Source organism: Dromaius novaehollandiae, chromosome 1 (genome assembly GCF_036370855.1).
Source record: "Dromaius novaehollandiae isolate bDroNov1 chromosome 1, bDroNov1.hap1, whole genome shotgun sequence".
Taxonomy (NCBI): Eukaryota; Metazoa; Chordata; class Aves; order Casuariiformes; family Dromaiidae; genus Dromaius; species Dromaius novaehollandiae.
Window position 1 is genome coordinate 120,171,810 of NC_088098.1, and position 22,332 is coordinate 120,194,141.

A 22,332-nucleotide genomic window follows, 5' to 3' on the forward strand; every position below is an offset into this window, starting at 1 on the left:
TGCTGGTTGCTGTTGCACGCAGCAGTTGGCAAAACTTCTAGTCTAAAATGTTTAAAGAAAAAGAACCGTAGATCTAATGGCACTGAAAAAAAATCTCAGGAATCTCTCATGGCTTCATTTCAGTCTTTGTTTAGATTCTTCCAGGTTTTAGACACAAAATTTCAGAACATTTAAAAAAAAGAGAAAATCTGACATTGAATGAAATGCTTTTTTCAAGCTTTTTCATTACCTGCAATCTTCAAATTTCACTATAATTATTTTTCTACTTTAAGCACCCAACCCGACTTTGTTCTGACAGCTCATCTTGTGAATACTCAGCATGTCAGCAAGTCGGGTCCTAGGTACCTCAGCTTGCTCACCCACAAAATACCTAGTTAACAACTGCATGTCAAATGGTCATTTACAGGGCTTGTCTAGCGTTACAAAGGAAATTCTTGTCTGAAGTTGAGGCAGAAACAAATTCCTCTTCTTTGGGCCTTATATAATATTTTTCAACCTCAGACCTTTTTGCAAAACTCACTTGTCTCAGTTATCACATCCTCTAACACAGATTAAAAATGAAGCAGCATTCTGATCCTGAGCCTCCTCCCCTCCATGTTGTTTTAACTCAGCATTGCCCTTTAGCAGGGCAGTTTTACATGGAGAAAAAGCAATTAACACTGTCATTAGAAACAGAAATGTCTTCAAGCCTTGGGCAGGGACTGAATTAAAGTTTGCACAGGCAGACTTCCAGTATTTTCCTAAATTTTGCCTATTTGACTTCCCAATTTGTTAATACAATTTCTATGCCAAAAACTGTAAAATTACATGTCATGACAGGTTCTTCCTCTGAGGCTTTAGCAACACAGCACAGACTGCAGGGTTGGGGCTTAAGGTACTTGCTGCCAGTGTAAGAAAGCTGGAGTCTACGGAGACTTAAATTGCTTGCTAGAGGCATGCAGTAAGATGAGGAGACTTTCAAACAGGAAGGAAGAGATGTGTGTCACCTGCTGGCTTCAAGGATGGATTCATGAGGAAAAAATAAAGAAATAAATAAACAAAGCTCATTTCTACCTCATCTCTGTTGTGCAGTGGAAATACAGAAGGACATGAACAAAGTTCAGGGAGCACTTTATTGGATATGAGGCAAGCAGTCACTGAAAGCAACTTTCAGAACAATGCAAGCACCACCATCTGCTGCTTTGGTGCCACAGAGGGTTTGGGCTCCAACAGGAACATTCATGCTCACATTTTTCTGCACAATGCCAGCATTTCTGCTGATGTTACACAAGGAGAAGTTTCAAAAACTTGTACGCCACGTCAAACCCAGAAAAAACCATGGGATAGAGGAAGACTCAAGAACAAAAGCAGGATATGTAATCGCAAAAACTGTACAGAAAACAAATGCTGAATAGCTACATTGCTGCTTCAGGTATTCAAATGTGTAGATCTCATAACAAATCTGAAAAAGTCCGTATTTCGTGGCTTGAACATTCCCTAAGTATGTCTGTACAATCCTGTACTCTACATCTTTACTCTGAACTGCACAGACATCAACAAGTTCCAAGCTAAGAGCTTAGAACCTCATTAAATGGCACCATGACTCCAGGACTTACAAATTAGGTCAGGCACATCGCCTAAGAAAAAGAGAACATGCCTGTCTACCAAATGTATTCCGTGGCATTATAAAGCAGATTAGACTTGTGTTAAGGCTGTGTCCTTGGTTTGGAAGACAGTATTCCTCACAGGAAGAGAGCTCAGCATTACTTGAAAAAGTATCAGCAGCAAGTAGCTTCCTAACATGAAAATTTGAGGGAAAAAAGCTCTTCCAGTCTAACAGTTTGGTTTGGTCATTTGCTTTTGGCCTTGTTTCGTTAAAGAAACAAGGCTTATACAATCACATTCTGGACATAAAGAAAGAATCCAGGAGTCACCTCTTCCCCCAAAGCTTCTGAAGTCATTGGACACATTTGACAAAAGAGAGAGAGTTTTAATGTTCCTGCAAATCTTACTTCAACAGGGAGCTACCAGAAACAAAGAAAACCTTACTGCAGGCTCTTATTAAACACTACAGAACACGCACAGAGAAACGTATCAATGTTCAAATACGAGGAAAAACTTCAGTCAACTCTTATTAGATACCCAGGCTTCGTTAGTTCTGCTGCTTCCAGAGCTACTTGTTTTAAAGCAGAAACATGAGCTATATGGATATGATACATCAAAATATGGAAAAAAATAGAAGGAATTTTAAATGAAGTACCTTCCTTCATTACTTTGTTCTACTGTGCACTGGAAAAGGCTGATATTTCAGGTTTATAGAGTGCAACTCAGCTCGCTCTGATGGTGAGAGTCTTACTGACTGTATAGTGCACATGCCCAGACAAATTATAGTTGCACACCATAAGGAACTACTGCATGAAGTTTGACCTTGCTGTAATGTGGACCACAGAAGTCTACCTGGATACATAGAGCGAACTACTAACTGGAATGCCTGTCACAGAAAACATATCATGTCTTGATGTAAATGTTTCCAGGTATCAAAGGGTACTGCAACCTTTGGCAGAATGTTCCAAAGGCTAAATATTTTTGCTTCAAAATACACACTAGTTTTCAATCTTCCTAATTTCATCTTCCAAATTGCTACAGAGTTCTGTTTGCTGCTTTTATTCATGGTGATTAAGAGTCCTCTCACATCTCTGCATAAACCCAGGTAGTAAAATCAAAATGCAATTCAATGAATAACTGTTCTGAAATCTTGCAAACTGCATGGGTAATAAAACCAGTACCAGAAGTGTATTTACAGTTTCTGTAAGAGCCTCTATATTTTTAATTCAAAATAAGAATTTTTCTTGTTAAATTCATTATTTTTTATGGACGAAACACATTTAGCATATAAGTTAGAAAACGGCGCTGCCAACATGTGACTCTGAGCAACAGAATTCTCATCTCAGATCATGTGTATATACAGGTTTTAATTAAAACACTATGTGGAAACGGGAAAAAAACCCAGCAAATTGATCCCACATCCTGTACTTCACACTTCATCAGTTTGTTCCAAAATACAGTATCACTTAAAGCAACAGTTACTTGCTTAACTCTAAACTGTAATTATATTAACAGAACTTTATATCAACATCTGATAAGCAACTTTGAATCCACATCAATAACATCTCACTACAATTGAAACTGCCACAGAGTATGCAGTTAGAAATTTCAAAAACTGAAGTTTTAACAGACCTGCTGAAGCCAGTGGTTACTTGCTTCAGCGGACGTTGATCAAGCTTAACATTTTCAAAGCAGAAGGGATGACAATTCCATTACAGGAATACACCGTTCAAAAATTTCCACTGGGCATCCACTATAAGTCAAAATTAAACTAAGTAGAGAACTTTGAAGCTGTTGTCCTTTTTGTCCTAAAGAATAAGCGACGTGCAATTTAAAGATCTCCATGCAGCGACACCACCTGTGGTAGCAACAGATTATTTTTAGCATCATATTCTTCAATAAAATGTTGAATTATACAAGGAGTATATAAAAGTTATATCTGCATGACAGCCCCAATAAATTATGTAAGTACTGCTGAAATTAAGTCATTAATTTTGAGAGAATATTTTGTAACACTAAAATCTGAACATTTACTTTTCTCTGAAAATGCCATATTCAGCATAAAAGACAATGCACTATTCCTACTATTGCTAGTAATTAAAAGGATTAAAGCAGATTATAATGAGGACAGATTAATTCAGTCTGCTTGTAACAATTTAGATATATTTGAAGACGTTTTGACCTGTAAAACCAAAGGAAATCTTTCATGTGAAGTAGTAGTTAGAGTTTCATGGCAAATTTGGTTTTAAAACTGGAATAATTTACTCTAACACACAAGCGCTGACAAATCCAGCTGAAGCAGCCTGCGAGCCTACCACTCAATTTCAGTGGGAGGGGTTTCTGCCACTGTCCAGAGGGCTGAAAGCAGGGAATGCCTGCTGCTGCACTTTATGGCTCCAGTTCATGGCCTTGTGTATCAGCTGAAACTGCCAACAAGAAGCAAGTTTTTGACTAGGTGCTGCAAATGGGAACTGATGCAGCTGAATGAGGGCACACATCCTTTCCTGTTATCTACGCAGGCAGCATCATCTAAAATAGCCATGGCAATTTACTCAGTGAATCCAAGTCAAGCCCTTCCACTCAAAAGTCCTCCAAAAGAACTCCATATTTCTGGCTTTTCTAGTGATTTGTAAAACCAGCTTTAAATTCTTCAGTTTGCACTAGTAAGTTTGCTGACAATATTGACTATACTTCATTCTGAATGATATATGTATGCGTACATGTACATGTGTTATACATATGATATATATATGTGAAAAGACACAGAGTTTCTTTTCTCCATAACAGACAAAGCTTTAAAGACGACTGTGTATTAAGGCAACTTTTACGTCTTAAGATAAAGATAGGTGTCCTCATTAGATATGACTAAATTCCCTAACAGCATTGTCTCTTTCGCATATAGAAGGGATACATTTACAAAAGTCTGCCAATTCAGAAGGAGAAAAAATAAAGTTGATGTTCATATTCAAGGTATCTTTTGCACACAAAATTGCTCCAGATGAAAGTCTCCCATCCCATGCAGAAGAAATACACATATTCGTAGTGATGAATTCAAGAGTAAGAAAAATAAATGCAAAAGTAAAAATCTATTAGGATTTATTCCACTTTTAAGGAAACAACTACAGTTCCAAGATCTCCTCTACAGAAGGAACTGGAGTTCACAAAAACGCAGTCTATGTGATAAATGTCCCCTTTATATATAGATATTGTTGTGAGTTTCATTGGTTGTCAGTAACTTCTTCAAAATCTTTGTGCTTTCAGAGATATCCTAGTAAAAGAAAGAGATCAGCATTACCTGCATGGCTGGTAACAAAAAACAAGCTTCATTTCCTCTCATTCCAATTTTTAATATTGTGAGTATCAGTTTGATTAAAATGTTAACTATGAAAAAACTCTAGTCTTACAAAGGAAGATAGCCAGAGTACTGCTAAAGGTCTGAACGGAATTTGCAGTTTAACCATGCCCTGGTTTTTTTAATTTGCATTCATCCTCCCTTGCATGGTTATACCCAAGAAAGGAAGAGTCTGCATTTTTTTTCCTTCAGAGTTTAAACACTTACATACTAGCCTGTTAGCCTTATTTAGTAGACCAGTAAAAGTTGTAATGAAAACTAATTTGCAATTCCTATGGTTATACCCGAAATAAGTATTCCTGCATACACACGCCTATCATTTAAATGCAAGTCGAACTGGCAAAACTGAGGAGAGTATTCTGAAATAGCTACATTTCAATTAAAAACATTTCAGAAAGAAGAAAAACATTGACTTCAGTAGCTAGAATGTGATGACTGCAAAGCTATTTGATCAGCACACAACTCTAAGAATCACCTTTATAAATTTGCAGTCTTTCAAGTCCAAAAAAAAGTTGTAGGTCAAAATATATTTCCTAAGAAACTTTCAGGTATTGCCCAAAAAGGGTAGATACAGAGCTAGAACAGAATCCTCTTGAGTATGCATGCAGAATGTCAAAAAATATATATACTTTGATGTTTTAAAACATCTCTAAGGGAAGCTGTAGCTTAAATGATCACAATAAGTAACTCCCTGAAATACTGCTACCACTTCAAGTGCCTGAAAAGTTAAACTGAAGTTTTGAGGGAAGCTATAGATTCATTACTTCTATGCAACTTATGAACAGAAATAAATGGTTACAGCAGGTACTGTTTCAGAAATCACTATCTACACTAAGAACCTCTGCTAAATAAAATTTGTATTTTTCTGTATATTATATATATATCTTTCTTTTTCGTTGGTCTCTTCACAGAGGCATATAAAAGGCAGAATGTAACAGACAGAAAAGATGGATCAAGATAGACAGAACCTTCCACTAATTTTTAAATTTTACCTTGACTAAACTTTTCAGGACTTTAGAAGAAAGCAGAGGCTTGAACGCTTCAATTGTAACTGTGTCCAGTTTGATGACATCAGTGTAACACTGATACAATACCGCAGGAATCTGCCATACTTGACAATAACTCAAAACTAAATATAAGTCAAGAGAAAATGGGTGTTAAATTCAGCAGAGAAGAAATCCCAATTCTGTAAGTAAAATCTCATTTTGCTCTGGCCAGAACTTTAAAAGCATGGAAGATTATAAATTGAGAGTTTTATCAAATACTCAGGATCCTGACTGCATGACCAGCATCCCTTATTCCCCCAGGTATACAAGAAACGGAACTACCAAAAAGTAGGAAATAACAGCTGGCATTTGTTCCTAGCAAATACCTTAATCAGAATTGGAAAACAAAAATAAAAGAACTTTTGTTAAAAAAAAAAAAAAAAAAAAGGAAGCGGCATAACATTTCAAAACTTAAAAAAGTGCATAAAAACTTTTTCTTGGAAATTTTTCTCCCTTTAGCTCCTGATAGTCAAGTTTTTACTCATCATGATGCTACTATTATTTTATTACTGTGTAATGAAAAGCCTTGGAAGAGTTATTATATTACAGAAGAATAAAAATGAATCTAGCTTTTACATCAGGTCCATCAGAAGCATGGTGAAGCCTACATCCTTCACAGCATGCAGAAAGGACTTTATAAGCCTCAGGTATGATACTCAGATGAAACTAACACTTACTGGGCATTTTAATTTCTGATCAACTAAATACATTTCAAACAGCCAATATATGATACACTTCATGAAGTTATACTGCAGAATTTGTTAGTTCTTATGTCCAGTACTTAAGAGGTAAAAGGAATTTTTGTGTGTTTTTTAAGTACGTTCATATTTTACAAGGCAACACAAGACATCAAACTGTTAGAAAATAACTTTTGAAAGCTAACTTGCTAGCTAATTCATATAATTAAGTAAACACTCTCATTCTAAAGGGATGCTCTTCAAAACACATTTTCTATTATGAGCAGCAGTAGTCAGTAACACGGTAAATAAGTGAAATTGCAGAATACCAGCAGCAGGTAGATCTTGCACAATGTTAGGCTGTTCCAGCAGTGGGCAGCAGATCGGCTCTTTGAATTCCTTTGTCTTTAAGGCTTTCAGAAAAGGAGATGGAAGTGTTAAAGTGGATTCCTGAGTTTTATAATCAGCTACAGGACACGTTGAAAGAATGGTTACTTGCAAGCCTTCCTTTCTCATACAGCCAAAAACCTGAAATAAAAATGTTAGTTCCAATATAATTAAAGTTTATCTTATCGCAATAATAGTATTAAAACACAAAGATCAATTTTAATTTAGGTGCAGATGGCAAAGAGCAGTTTAACTGAGGTTTGTATAACTAACTAAATTTGAGTGACTAACTAAAATTGAGTCAAAAACTTCAGATAGAAGTTTCATGTGCATGCATCTGGAATTGAAAGATAAAGATCCCAAGAACGGCTAACACATTTACCAAGTCTTCTGATTTTCTTGAGAGGCTTTAGGTTTTCAGCACTTTCAATTAACCTGCAAATATATTAAAACTTACTATTTTTCCTAATGCTGAAAGTAGAAAGAAAAAGAACTACATATGAAAAGAGGCCACTTAGGAGGGCAGCTTGCTAATTTGCAAGACATTTTAAATTCATATTTGCTCCTATTGCTCTCCAGATGTTCTACAAAATTTAAATTTAAGAAGATTCTTCATTTTAAATCCTCAGATTTTTATTTGATTTGAAAAACAGAAATGCAGAAGATGACAGCAGAACCACAATTAATCTTTCTATTGTAATCTCAGTTTACATGAAGTGCAAGTACGTGTGGAATATAGCAAAAACAAAATGCTTAAGGTCATCTTATGTTTCTAAACTACAAAGTGAACTCACAATCCCCATCCTGCAACAAACTGAGTTAAACTCTTCAAAAAGCAATGGAACTACAAAAGTCTAGTCTTCCACAAACATGGGTATCAAGACCCTATATTGCCCAGTGAAATTACCCCAGCTCTTTGTCCTCTTTGCCTTGCCATCTTTCTGCTTCCCTCACGCTGTGACCTTGTATGGTTTTCCCTCGCATCCAACCAAACCTTCTCATGTGCTGGCTGGGCCAGCTGGCAGGTTAGACTGAGCAGATGCCACTTGGCTCAGGTAAAGGAGTTGCTCTCAGCAAATGTACTGCTTTGCATCTCAATCCTTCATCTAGGCACAGATTTACACAACTTCAGCATAATTTAATAGATTTAGCATCTCTGTTCATCAGATCAGTGAAGAATTAAAGGAAGGAAGGTTAGCAAACAGAGCAAGACAGAATAAACAATACTTCTTTGAGGCTAAACAGTGACCTAAATGCATAAAGAAAATCTATAGACAGGTTATTCCCCTAGTTTTATCTGATTAAAATCTACATTATGACATTTGGAGAAATGTGAAGGACTCAGCAGCATCCATGCATCGAAAGATGCAAGGGCAGCCCACAAAGCTAAGTGAGTATATGAACAAACTGGGCAGATAGTGCTTTAGGGGCACCTTCATTTAGAATTCCACCTTGTGAAAGAAACTGAGCACACCTGTCAGTAGAAATACCATCTATGATGAGTTTCAAGACAGGTTTGTTTAGGGATCTTTGATAGCTGTACAAATGGAGTTACATTATTATTTTTTAAGGAAGGATTCTCCCAGGACTGAAATGCAGTTGAAATAAGCCATAGAAAATTTAAGCCTAACAAGAAAAAGGATTGGAAAGTAGAAAGTATAACAAAAATGAGACTCTCTAATAAAAATTGCACAATTGCTCCAATAGCTGCACAAAGTTGGTGAGATATAACCAGCAGGATCTAGAAAAGAATTTCACAAAATTTACAGATGGTATTTTTTTCATTTGTTCAGTACTTGAGACAAGAGAGCTCCAGCAAAAACAATTATTTACAGTGCCTGTTATGGTTAGAAGATTAGGGAGGAGGAAGCACTTGCATTAAGTTGAGGATCCCTGCCCCTAACATTTCATGGCTCCATTTATTGTCTTATCAATTTTACCTTTTCTAGCCACTGGAACTGTTGATCCTCAGCAACGTAGCAACTGCATTGGCACAACAAAACCTGAAAAAAAAAGTAAAAAAGATGTATAAGGAAGTAGTTTAAAGAGCACAATGATAACAGCTCATAATCATGTGTCAAGATGATGTGATTGCAATCAACGACTTGTTCAATATTCTTGGGTTTCTTCCACTCTATTTCAACAATATTTCATTCACAGCTGATGAAGCATTCAGTCCTGTCACACACCTTCCTTGCATCAATGCCAGAACTACAAGCAGTTTTAGTGAGTAAATTTGAAAGAAATCTGACCCTTCAAATTTTTGATGAGGTTAACCCAAAACACTGCAACTTTAATGGCTTGGGGTGGGGGAGACTGCTCTTTCTTCAGAAAGCTAAACACAGATGAATTCCTGCATAAGGCACTTACTGTCGGGTCTGATATTAATCGATAGAACAAACAGAAAGAATCTGTTGGGAGAACTTTTGTTGTGTTGGATGTTCGACACCATTCATTCCACAGTTTCACAGCTCCAACTACTTCCCAGCATATGGAATCCAGAATAAAAGATGACAGGAAAGCTGCAAAGAATACTACCATTAATTTATACAGAAATAAAATCTCCCTTCTACAAATAAATCCTTGAACTGAATTAGTTTATTTCTTTGTAAACAGTTTCTCAATTTCAGAAAATATAATAATTATATATTTTTTAACTGAGCAAATCCAGCAAAAATCAAGAATGTGAATAACCTCACAGCCCAGAGACTTAAAAAATAAGAGCAACATCAGATATCCATAACATCAAAAACTTGATTAGGAATTATATCACTACAGTCAACTTCGATTCATCTAGCATACACTAAAAACAAATGCTACTTAACATTAAGTCTCTAATACTTCTCAATATACCAGATTTAATAGACTTCTCCAAAAAAGAATCACTGAGCCAACAAGACAAACCTATCATACTGGCTTGAGAAAGCAGTGTAAACAGTTTGCAAGACTTGGTAGCAAAAGAGATCTTGACTCAAATGATCATAAATCAAATGAATTTCAGTGAAACAGAAGACCTAAAATATATCTGTAATTATTTTTCAAGAAAAACATCAACAAAGAAAAAACAAATTAGCTAAGTTAACGACAATAAGGACATCAGTGAGATCTAAATGTGCGGAAGACTTAAAACTTCTTTATATCTGCTGTGAACGAGCCATTCAGAAACTTGAGACCTAGGTAAGTGGGTGTGGGAAGGGGAGAGGGAGTCTTAACACTCCATGTCGACAAGTAAATAACCACTTCAAAACAGGGCATTATGAACAAGTGGAGAATAAAAATGTGAAAAAGAGACTAGGCAAAAAAATAGAGGTAAGTAAAGTTACTATCCATTAGATGTTAAAGAAAAAAGGAGAGGAGGAATTAAAGTCAGAAATCTCCATATTTAAAACTTTGCCAAGGATATTAAACTAAAATACCATTTACTACAGAGCAAAATAGTCTGAGGAGAACTCAGAAAATTCCAAAACCAGGACAGTAAAATCTTGGAGACTTTCTTGTACTCAAATAAGAAGAGTTAAATAATATTGCTTATGTTACTTCATTCAGTAGTTTTCCTAAAATTCTGGGATGTGAAAAGAACTTTAACCAACATATTTAGTTTAGCTAGTATAAACTGATCTGAAAACAGCAGATATACTGTAATACTCTTCAGGTATCTCTAGGCTATCTCACACACATGCAGTATTTCAGATGAAATTCTGAAGTATAAACAGAAGTGTTATACCTTACTGACCCACAATTTTACATCTTTGATAGATTCCTATTTCAAAACACTAGAATACACAGAGCAACCTGCTCTTTTCAGAAGCAAACTTTTTGCAAAGTAACATGTAACCCAGGAAGAGTCTACCAAACAAAAGTTATACAGAGGAAAAGGAGGACTGCCCCAATTAAAGTCTAGAGATATCTGCCATAATCAGAGAGAATCTGACAATAATAAGCAGCTATAAAATAATCATGCTGTGTATGTACAGACTGTTGACTATCCTTGGATTTCTCTCAATAGATCTTCTCAACAGCCTCAGGCTTAAAACTTTGCCTCCCAAATGAAAGGCTGGACACACCTAAGAACAACTCTTACTACAGAGAGCAATGGTAAATCACACCACAGCAAAGGGAGTTTGTAGTGTCCTGACACACCTAGACTACGTCTTCTTCCAGCTCCTACTTTCTCAATATTAGGCAAGAGCAGAAGAACATAGCTATTTAACAGCCGCCAACACTCTTTTTTTTCAGTTTGCAACACCTACCTGAAGCATTATGTCCTATTGCTACTATAAACTTAGAGCACGAAATTGGCTCGTCTGCAGCGCTTTCCGCAGATGCTCCCGCTCTCAAGGTCCAGAGCACGTCGACCTCCCTGGCAAAAGAAACAGAGAGCAGTGGACCGCGAGACGGCTACGGCGCAGCCAAAATGACGTGGCTGAAGGAAGGCGCCCCCCGCCCCGGCCTTACCCAGGGCAGCCACCTCCTCGCCCAGCCTCTACGGACCCGGCGGGTAACATATCACCCCCAGGCGCCGGGCCGGGCCGGGGAGCAGCCCCTCGCCCTCCCTCGCGGAGGGGGGGGGGAGGGGAAGGGGCACCGCATCACCATGGCAATGCAGGGAACGGCGCGGCCCGCGGCGCGTTGAGAAACACCCCCCCCCCCCCACGCGGCCGGTACCTTTTCTTCTCCAGCTCCCTGCGGATCTCCCAGTCCTCAAGCGTCTCCTCCGCCGACTCCTCGTCGTCCACGCCGGCGCGGGAGGGCGCCACCACCACCTCCCCGAAGAACGTCGCCATCGCTCCCCGCGCACCCCGGCACCAGCACCCGCCGCTCAGCCAGTCACACCGCGGCCGCGCAGTGCGCACGCGCGGCGCCGAGTCACTCTCGCTCGCCCGCACCATAGAGTTCCGCCTCGCGTGCTGCCGCTCTGGCCCTGCGGACCATAGAGCGAGCCCCACGGCACCGACCCCGGGGGCCGTTGGGAAGCCGTTACCGCAGTCAAGCGCACGCGGCTCAGCCGCCGGGGCCGGGCAGTCTGGAGCGCCGGCTCTCTCAACGCACGGATGGCATGGGCGCGGGGCCGGTCCCCCACCCTTGACCCCGCTGCTGGATACCGTGGTGCCTTTCCCCCCCGCTCCCTCCCCTTACCTGGGTAGGATAGGGCCAAGCAGGAGAGGAGGGGAAGGGAGAGACCACCATCACTGAAGGTTTCCACTAAACCGGAGCAGTCCAGAGCAGAACGAGAGAGGCTGAGGGCTCCCAAGAGCTGAAGGCCCGCATGGCTTCCACGCTGCGATACTAGCAGTCCGCTGCCCCGCCCCCTCCCCCCCCCAAACCTGCACGGGCAACCGGTCAACAACTGAGCATACAGTTCCTTCAAAGGCAGGGAAGTAATACTGCACCTGTTTGGGGTTCCTTAGGGCATACAGAGAAACCAAATATAGTAAAATTAAACATACCAAACATTTGCAAATAAGAATACAGTGATGAACACAGTTGTATGTATAGCTTTACTTTGGTTCACTTCTAAATGTACATCATAATGAAAGTCTTTAATACTACTTAGGAATTTTGCTCTCCTATGCTTTTGTCCTGCACCTTTAGTATTTTCCTCTGTTCATGCTACTTGTTAGCTTATTCTCTATCCCATATTCATATCCAGCTTTGAAAACAAACAAAAAACTGAGAAATGTATTACATCAGGCAGCTTTAAATAAAAGTATTACTTTTATAGGTTTACTAAATCACTTGACTTCCCTGAGTACAGCTAGACCAAACAAAGAGTGCTGAATGATTAAAGTTTCCAGGAAGGTGGAAGAACTGCCTTCTACAAGACTTAAAAGCAGCAAGCTGGGACAACAGCGCACTTGCTTAAAGAAAAACTCACAGACTCCAAGTGTTTAAAAAAAGTTAAAAGAAAAAAATTCTATTTACTGTTCAAGTATTCATCTTCTACTGGCTCTCTGCAACCTGTCCATATGGATAAAATAAAATTCAAAAAAGCATTTGCTTTGCTGTTTAAAAAAAAAAAAAAAAAAAAAAAAAAAAGAGCCGTATGGTCCATAAGCCAGTAATTCCCTCTCGGATATACGAATATAGGGGCCAGAACCTGCACCCAACTTTCTAGGATCATCATGAACACGTAAGAGAAGAATGCAGTATGATAGAAAATACAACATCTGAAAGAGGAAGAGAAAAGAAAAGAATCTTTTTAAATCTAAGCCTGAACTGAAAATACAAACCTACCAGCCCAATTTTAGCTGTTTAAACTTTGGATTAATAAAAATTCTGAAGCTCACTAACAAGCTATTATATCAATTTTTACACCTCTGTTGGAAGTTATACTTTACAGAACACTGATCATAAGCAGATGCTAAACAATGCATTCAGTTTATGGATAATATAAAAATACTAGTTTGCTTATTCTCTTTTAACAAAGATGCTCCTAAACGGTAAGATGCACAAAGCCACTTCAAAGAGCCAACTTTCATTACTAAACACAACTGTGCTCATATTTTAGAAACCAATTTAAAGAATTCAGATAAACAAGTACTTTGAATTTACAAAATTCTACCATTATATTAAAGACTATGCTCTAATTAAAAAAAGAAAGCTCCTGAGGCAAGGATGGTATAAACTAGGTTATCATTGGACTTCATATATAAGTCTTAAGGGAAGAAGAAGAAGAAAAAAAAAGTATTTCTCTATACTGAGATACCATTCTGGATACCAGAATGATGTGATGACTGATACACATTTTGGCATGCAATGTCAGCAAACTTGTTGAAGTGGTTTTTATTAACTGCTGGTAGGCAGTGGTTGGGACTCCATTTTCCATTACTTCACTTCCATTCATGTAAGCTGTGCTGATACAGTGAGAGCTTGATTATGCAGCTGTACTGCTTACAGTTTTTCAAATCTTTTCCCATCTAGATATTACTACCTGTCCCATCTGCTGGAAAACTAATTCACAAACTTGCTATTTCAGTTAAAATGAGCTGGGTTAGGATAAATATATGAGTACATCTCCCACCTACTGAACAAAGATCAAGAATCAGATAAATCAGCCATGGGAGAAACTGACCCAGCAGAGCAGAGGCAGGAAAACTATGGTGGAGAGTGGGAAAGGAGCAGAAATCACCAAGCAGCTAGTGTTGGGTTGAAGGCAGTAACCTTCAGCTTCAGCCAGCACAGCTCCACAAGTACATGTCATCAAGCCAGTAAGCAGCTACAGCTATTGCAGCAAGTTTTCTACTGACTGAGGGGAAGTGAAAAGCTGCTCCTTGACCAGTTCTCTACTAAACTAAGCACACCTCAGGAAGAGTTAGATAAGAGTTTGGAGTCAAATTAGGTGCTATGCATTCTTTTATCTGACACATGGCCATCCAAGAATTTATACATTTTAACAGGAGAAATATTTTCCCATCTTCTATGCAATAATTATTTGTTGGCAACAACAGCTGTCTTATACATTCCAAAAATAGGTAGATGAGGTACTACAGTAATCAGAAACTGATTAAGGTTTAATCAATGCAGCAGTCTAATATTAAAGCACTTAGAGTTTAAATATGGAAGAACAATGGAGAAATAGCAAAAAGGTCCGGAATGTAAGGATTATGAACCTCAATCATTTCACGCATAAAAAAAACAGAACAAGTGTTTTGTTTGTTTTTCTATTTTATAAAGAAAACACACAAAAACCCTTAGGCCCAAGAGTTCACCTGCATTTCATATTCTTAAATTTACAGTATAGAAGTCACATTAATGATGATAGTACTACCTGTCAGCATAAACCCTCTCTTTACCAGCACCATTATGCCTTTTTAACTGGCAAATACGCTATTAACTGGTAACTGGTTCTAGTTGTATGTTTTCAATAATGGAAGTACAGAACATTTAACATCTGTACTAATACAAGCTGTAATGTTATTAACCTAGTGACCGTTCATTACTCTTCTGATGCAGTATCAGCATCCACCAGACTTTTATAGTGTACAGTTTTATAAGCCTGTTACTATTGTATATGATTTCATACAGCATTAGAGATGTTTGAAATCTGTTCTTGAATGTGTTAATGTTGTATGACCTAGGTAGTATTCCATTGCAGCACCCATAACAATAATACTCAACATACTGCTATTAACCTGTTGTGCAGTGTTTTAACATTTTTAACTCTTGTTATATGTAATAAAATACCAGTAAAGACAAAAAATTGCCCCTATAATGAGGCACATTTTGGCATCTGTGCTAAATGCTGCTACATGGGCAGGCAAGTGCAAGTCAAAATATGAAAAGGAGAAAGTCATAATGTAATCACATTCATAACTTTTTCATAGAAAAATATAAATATATTCCCTGAAATGTAGGACAAAGAAGAGCCAGCATCCATCATGAGTTCTAGTGCTATTACCATAAAAAAAAAAAAAAAAGTGTGCTGGCTTTTCTTTTTAAGGTTACGTTTCACAATCTATGTCATCTAAACCTCTGTCGTCATCATCGTCGTCGTCACAATCGTCATATCTCACAGTCCGTTTACCCCCATTTCGAGTTCTTATCTTAGAACGCCGATTAGCTCTTCTATATTTGGTGTAATCCAAATCTTCAGAGTCATTTTCTTGATTAAGTTTACGGCGTTTCCTTCGCTGGGGTCTTCTGGAAGGCTTAGGCAAATTGGAGTTTGAGATTTCCTTTCTAATGACTTCTGCTTTTCTTTTCCTCTTTTTTGTTTCTGTGGCATCACTAGAGTTATTGTTATCAGTTCCACAGTCTGAATCAGAAGAACAATTGAAACTGGCTTTTGAACTTCCTGCAGTCCCAGGTGTTTCCACATTCTCCGATACTGAGCTTTTCTCATCTTTCCTCCCCCCTGCTTCAGATTCTGCTGTTTCTTTTAAATCATTCAATAATTTTGCTCTTTTGAAAGGAGTTCTAGATTTTTTATTCGATACCTCTTTGATATTTTTAGTTTCACGTTTGGCTAACTCGGAATCTGCCTCATCTTCAGAGTTGCTCACTTTACAGTGGTTGTGGGCTGAAATAGACTGAGTAGAAGTTTTCCAATTTTTCCCATTTTCTACATTGTGGTTTCTGGAATTCTCCTCTGAAAAGTCATATATGGCATTTTTAAGAGATGCAGCATGGACTGTTCCGTGCGGCTGCTTGCAGTTATCATCATTCTGCTTTCGAGTCATTTTCATCTCTGCCTCAGAATCTGTTTTTTCATTTTCAGATTCACTAATGTATTTTCTTTTAAAAGTAGAATTAGAGCAAGAAAGTTTTTTTCTGCCAGCAAACTGTTCTTTCTCACTTTCGGACTTTAAACTAACATCTCTCTCGGAGCTGCTGATCAGTTTCTTCCTGGATGCTGCTGACCCATTGCCATGAAGCTGCCTTCTGTTCTTTTTTCCTGTGCAAACACTTTCTGAGCTTGATAACTCTTCCTTTGTATCACTCATTATCTTAATCTTATTAGCTGCCAAAGTAGCACATCTGCGTGGATTTTTCTTCTCAGTCACATTAGACAGCTTTATATGTTTTTTGTAGTTAATTATGCATGTCCTGCTCCTGAGCACTTTTCCACTTTGTCCAGTCTCCTCAGATGCTGATTCTGTAAAATAAAGATTTAAAAGATAAAAAGCTTACATTTCTGAAATAGTTTGTTAAGCACGAACGTGACTGCCTTTAATAAAATACACAAAAACATTTTTCAATTCCAAGTGTTAGGTGCAATTTACCTTAAGCCTTTATTAAAAACATTCAGAATCAGTCCAAGGCATACTTTTAACTCTCAGCACTACTCCTCAGCATTACTCTTTTTGAGATAATGGAAGAGTAAGAAAGTAATATTCTTTACCATCACTCTAGTATTAGCTTCCAAAGAACGTTACCTAACTTAGCAAACAAATGCTTTAACATTATTAATACTTCCATTGTTAAAGCTATCATTTTCTTCCTAACATGTCCTTTCAAAATGAATTATTACACATTTCAGACTCTCTTTATTCTAAAAATTGGATGGTAACATTTTATGCAAACACAAGCACTGGATGGATTTCACCATTGTAGAATTGTTTCATATACACAGAGAGCATTTAAACCATTCAGTTCTTTAGTGACTTAAGCAGTAAGATTGTTTCTAAGAGTGGACGTTCTACTCAGTATTTTTAATACAGCAATTGCTTCTTATGTTGGGTTTTAAAATAAATATTCAGTTTGTAAATGATATGAATGATGTTACCAAAACAAATGATTTAAACCTTCACCTTCTAAATCACAGAATTACTGATAGATTTTGCTCAAATTAAAAGTGAAAGTTCTTGAAGTAAAATTTATCAACATAAAATTGATTAAAAAAAACAAACAGCGTTTCACTATTTTAGCAGAAGCATCATTTGCAAATTAGTTTTCCCAAGTTTGATGTCTATTGCATATTTCTCCGGAACTGTTACTGATTTTATGAACAAGCACTTCCTCCATGAAAGCATCCACTAATATAATCAAAGCATTAGTCTGTTACTGCTGTCTGTTACTTTGTAGAAAAGTAGGTAGCTAAATATTTTGTCAACTAGAAGTTTAGGGAAATGTATCATACAATTGAGATGAGGTTTTTAGAGGATATGCTCTTTCTTGACTTCTTTTACAGACAGATAAAATTATTCTGCTAATTTTGTTTAAACTGTTTGAACTGTTGTTGAACTGAAAGGCCAAATGCCTTTTGAGAATAATAACTTCCCAGACACTAGAACACTAGCCTAAGGTTTAACTGTTAGCCACAGTTTGGTTCCTTACTCCTCTGGTCAACTTGTTGTGTTAGCACTGGCAAGTCATTTGATCTCTTTCTGTGCCCTGATTCCCCACCTGTGAAGTACAGATAGGGCAACATTTTCGCTAAGTTCTGGCAAGAATAAATACAGTAAAGATGTATTATAAAAGACAGCGGATAATTATTTAAGTTGAAAAAAAGTAATAGAACACAAATTCAACTGTCCAATTTGAGTATCAATATTAAGAAGTTCTTCAGACACCAGTCATCATTTCAAGGTAGACCTTTTTAGGTACTAACTCAATATAATGTACCTATTTTGGTATTTCCAAAGGTTAATTCAATTCATTTACTGTCTTTTCTAACAGTTTCCAGAAATTATACACTAACACTATTACTATTATTTGTATTGTGTCATTTTATGGGCAAAAAAAGTAACACCTTTCTGCCAAATACTGTGTTTTACTGTATGAAAGGCCAGCTTAACTTAAATACCGTCTTCCAATACTATCAAGTAAGCATTTAAGCAACATACAGCTGCTGCCTGTAACAGTTATTATGGGGCAAGCCTGAACAGGCAGGAACCTAGGGATTTAAAGTGTTAAATTATACTTGAAACAGGAAAATACTGTAAATAGATATAACAACGTGCCGCAGTATCCTAGTCGTGGCAAACAACAGCACACAAGTTACAGGTACAAAGAGACATTTTGTCCAGTTAGTAAGTGTAAAAAAGCGTAACCCAGCCTTACGATTAAGATTTCTCTACAGCTGTTTCGAGCTACACTCACATTCTAGAAGAGCAGTTAGGAAAGGTTTAAAGGACTACCCAGCCTTAATACTGACAGCTAACAAAATCACATTTGGCCATCTGAAGAAATAACTGTTCCAAGTGGTATCCCTTAAGTTATAAACTATTAAAAAAAAAAAAAAAAAAAATCAACAAAAAAGAAAGAATGCCCACAAGCTTTTAGTCAGCTGAGATGTGTGCTTAGGTACTTATATCTAAAGGTGCGTGCTTTTAAAGGAAAAAGCTTGGCCATCACAACAGAGTACACATTTTCAGAGTTTCAGCAGCTAATTCAGAGGACAGAATGGAAGGCTAAAGGATAAAAGCAGCATGACAGTCCACTGAAGACAGAAGTCCAGTCCTCCTGCAACACTGCCAGTAAGTTCAATCTATGCTTTACATACAAAGTCTTAAACTGGGAACAAATACATATAAAGCTGATTTTAATTTTTAATTCAAGCTTACCAGATTTAAAATTAACTCCGGAATAACTTAGTAAACATTCCTACACACCACAATAAGAACACCCAAATCTGCATCTGCTTAATGAAACTGTGCAATAGCGAACTCTACACCTGAAAGTCCGGGCTGCAAGACAGGGTAGAAATATCCAGCCATCTCTCCAAGTCAGCTAATTTGCAGGTTACATCACAGTGCACAAAGCGTTTCTCATGCCCAGTTAGCCAACGATTCCATTTATGTGGAAAATTTATTTTTTTAAACAAAAGCACAAGTATACTCCCAGCAGTACCTAAACATAACTTTCAGAAATACTAATTTGTTTAGCTTCCTATTTACTGTTAACTGTCAGCTTCTTCAGAAAAAAGCAATACATGCATCAGTTTGGCAAACCACGGTAAATTAGGTTGTGCTAATAGTGCACTTGTCACATCAATTGTCTGTTGAGGAATAAAATGAGCTATAGGCACCTGCTAATTTAAGAATTGTTATTTGATTACCTGTGATAATATTCCCAAATTAGACTAAAGGTTAGATAAATTAAAGCTGAAAATAAATACTTTGTATTTTAGTGTAAATATTTTCCAAGATTAGCTACAGTTCATATGACAGCCAACTAATTTTTCAGTAAAACAATGTAGGGAACAGCTCACAAAAAGGCAAATAAATTATTAATGCCTGAGAGTTACTTGTCTATAAGGAACACCATATAGGAAAAATGATATATTCCCCTTTCTAATGAAAGGTGGTCTCAAACTTGGCCCTACAGCTTCAACCCCACTGGTTCTGAATATAGTTTAAAAAAAATTAACATCATGTTTCCAATAAGTAAACAGTCTACAGAGACCTCATCTTTGCAGATGATTCTGAAATGAGACCCAAACAACGCTGGGTCTCATTACTGTACTTCATTACTGTATTTTATCCTTACTAACTTTTAAAGAGCATACTCATGGCCTTTTGGAAGTTTAGGAATACTCACTCTTGCCCCATACTTAACATACCTTACCATCTTTTAGATGGGCCCCCTTCATTTGATTAAGGGCATATTTAAAAGATCATCAACTTAAGTTGTTAAAAAAAAATACACACAAAAACACAACTGATGCTCTGCCATGTTTGCAGATCAGCACTTGGGATGTTATATGTGGCAGAGAAGGTTAATCATTTTCGGATAAAGTAATACCACTCCATAAGAAATGAGCTACTTTAAAGAAAAAAAGTGAGTATGAATGCAAATTAAAAATAATGTTTATGCATTGATTCTCTTTAAAAACTTTGGTAACTTTATTATGAGCGTTAAATAGATGCAGTCCTTGAAAACTAACTGATAATACATACAGATACTCGCCAATGTTTGGCACCACTTGCAAATTAAAAATAAAGCTGAATTTGCTTTTGTGATTGGAAGGTTTACCTAGTAGATGAACATGAATTACTACAGAAGGTATGTTCAAAATAAAAATATATTCATTTTAACTTGAGAATTAAACATTTTTTCCTGTTTTCTTATTTTTCATTAAGAGACAAAACGTGAATAAGAGGAGTTTTGCTCTATGTTAGAGCTGGAAGACAAATTAACACTTCACACTCAAGGACATAAAAGGTACAGTACAGTAAAAGCTAAAATTTAATTGACTGTGATAAAGAACTGGTAAGAAAAAAAGAAACCAGGTTTTCATTAAGCCTTAAACACTACAGGATAAACAGTGAAAACATCCACATTACATTTAAAGGACAAGCTAAAGAGACCAAAGCCAAACTCATTGTCGGCTATCTAGTATGTAAGCTTCTACATACTTCATGGGGAAAACTTTGCACAAAAAGTATAAGGAAAGTTATTAAAAATCAAGCGGTCTCGTCTTCCCCTTAAAAATGACATCTCAGGCAAATTTTTAAGGGAGATTTTACAAATTATTTGGACTCACTGGTTTTGATCTATGAAACAAATTCAAGTGAGATTTTAAATCCTAGAAAGTTAATAGAAAATGTATCTTTTTTTTCCCCTCCCTTTTGTTGTTTAAAAGAAATAAGCTTCTATGGCAACATAGTTCCGACAAATCTGAAGTTCAGTAGTCAGTTACAAGGCTCAGCAGCAAATGTACAGAGCCTATTTTAATAAATCTTAACATCATTTAGACGAGCTTACACCCTCCCCCGCCAAATCTGCAAATCAGAACAGGTCAGCCAGCGCACACAAGCATTTGAGTGACACAAAATTATACTAAAAAAAGAGCAGAGAAAAACTTTCTGAAACAGGTGGAGTGCTAATCTTGTTTCTTCAACTATCTGGAATATTTGCACTTCACCTTGCTGTTCTTTACAGTGATCTTTGCATGTAATGTTTTATCAGTATGATAATATAGCTAGTGACATGACGCTTCACTTTACAACATTACTCAAACAAACATGAAACTAGGAAACTAAAGAAAAGGATTGGAGGATCACCACTACATCGGTTAAAAGCCAACCAACCAACCAAAAAAATGCCACCACACAACCCAAACCCACCCCCCTTGTATCTTAAATCTGGCAGAAGGCAGACAAGCATCTAAAGATCATTAGCGGAGAATCAAGATGCTTCTTTACCTTGAAAATGACACTACATATCACTGACAGAGTAAAATCCAAAAGTCAAATCAGGTTACAGGTTCCAATGCACAGCATGGAAGTAAAAGCATTAATACATCTTTCAAATACCACAAATAAAAGTAACTTCAATTGAAAATAATGGCTCTGTGTCTCAGTCTGCTTTAGCACCAAAGTCACTGACTAAAAAAGAAGATAAACTGAACTATTACTTTACCCACAAACTCAAGCTAACAGAATTACAACCCAGAAGTTTTCATTACTGAAATTCTGAACAAGGGGAAGGCCAAAGAAACAGAACAGGCTGTTCCTTTTGAGACTCTGCAGTATCTTGAATTGCATATCATAGAACTCATTCACAGCACACTTTAGAATTTTGCTTAATATTGTGCCAACAACCTCAAAGTCAATCTTTCTCTGACTTTTACCAGTCACTACACACAGTAACATTACTTCAAAAGAGACATTTTAGCATCAGTTGCTATAACCTGCTACATAGATAAGCAAATGCAAATTCAAGTAAGAAAAGAACAATCATGACTTAGTGACAATTTTTTTAATAGAAAAATAAATATATTACCTGAATTGCATGACAAGAACAACCAGCATTCATCATGAATTCTAAATACTATTACCATGAAACTGGAATAGCTATCTCTCAATGTTGTGTTCGGTAACCTCTCAGTTAAACAGTCTAG

The 22,332-nt window shown here is 37.1% G+C and overlaps 2 protein-coding genes across 3 annotated transcripts in view; both read right to left on the reverse strand.

Moving 5' to 3' along the window:
* Positions 1 to 1,093: 1,093 nt before the first annotated feature.
* On the reverse strand, positions 1,094 to 12,102 carry PSMG1 (proteasome assembly chaperone 1). Its single transcript, XM_026121495.2, has 7 exons — positions 11,712 to 12,102; positions 11,297 to 11,406; positions 9,417 to 9,568; positions 8,987 to 9,049; positions 6,989 to 7,187; positions 5,929 to 6,065; positions 1,094 to 4,852 (listed from the first exon to the last, which is right to left on the reverse strand). Exons 1-7 carry the CDS (start codon positions 11,933 to 11,935, stop codon positions 4,778 to 4,780), a joined length of 960 nt encoding a protein of 319 aa, XP_025977280.2. The 5' UTR covers positions 11,936 to 12,102; the 3' UTR covers positions 1,094 to 4,777.
* Positions 12,103 to 12,521: 419 nt separating this feature from the next.
* Positions 12,522 to 22,332, reverse strand: part of BRWD1 (bromodomain and WD repeat domain containing 1) — a 69,863-nt gene continuing 60,052 nt past the window's right edge. For both annotated transcript variants that reach the window (XM_026121494.2, XM_026121493.2), the window contains exon 41: positions 12,522 to 16,641. In XM_026121494.2, coding sequence (XP_025977279.2) covers positions 15,488 to 16,641 — 1,154 coding nt within the window. In that variant the 3' untranslated portion in view covers positions 12,522 to 15,487. The remainder of the gene's footprint in view (positions 16,642 to 22,332) is intronic.

Excerpts from the sequence above, each read along its gene's own strand:
- PSMG1 (XM_026121495.2), bottom strand. The coding sequence starts at position 11,935 with ATGGTGCGGGCGAGCGAGAGTGACTCGGCGCCGCGCGTGCGCACTGCG. Across the intron at positions 7,188-8,986 it reads AGTTCCAGTGGCTAGAAAAG|GTTTTTGGCTGTATGAGAAA; the intron begins GTAAAATTGATA and ends TTTTTATTTCAG. Across the intron at positions 4,853-5,928 it reads TCCTGAAAAGTTTAGTCAAG|GATATCTCTGAAAGCACAAA; the intron begins GTAAAATTTAAA and ends TTCTTTTACTAG.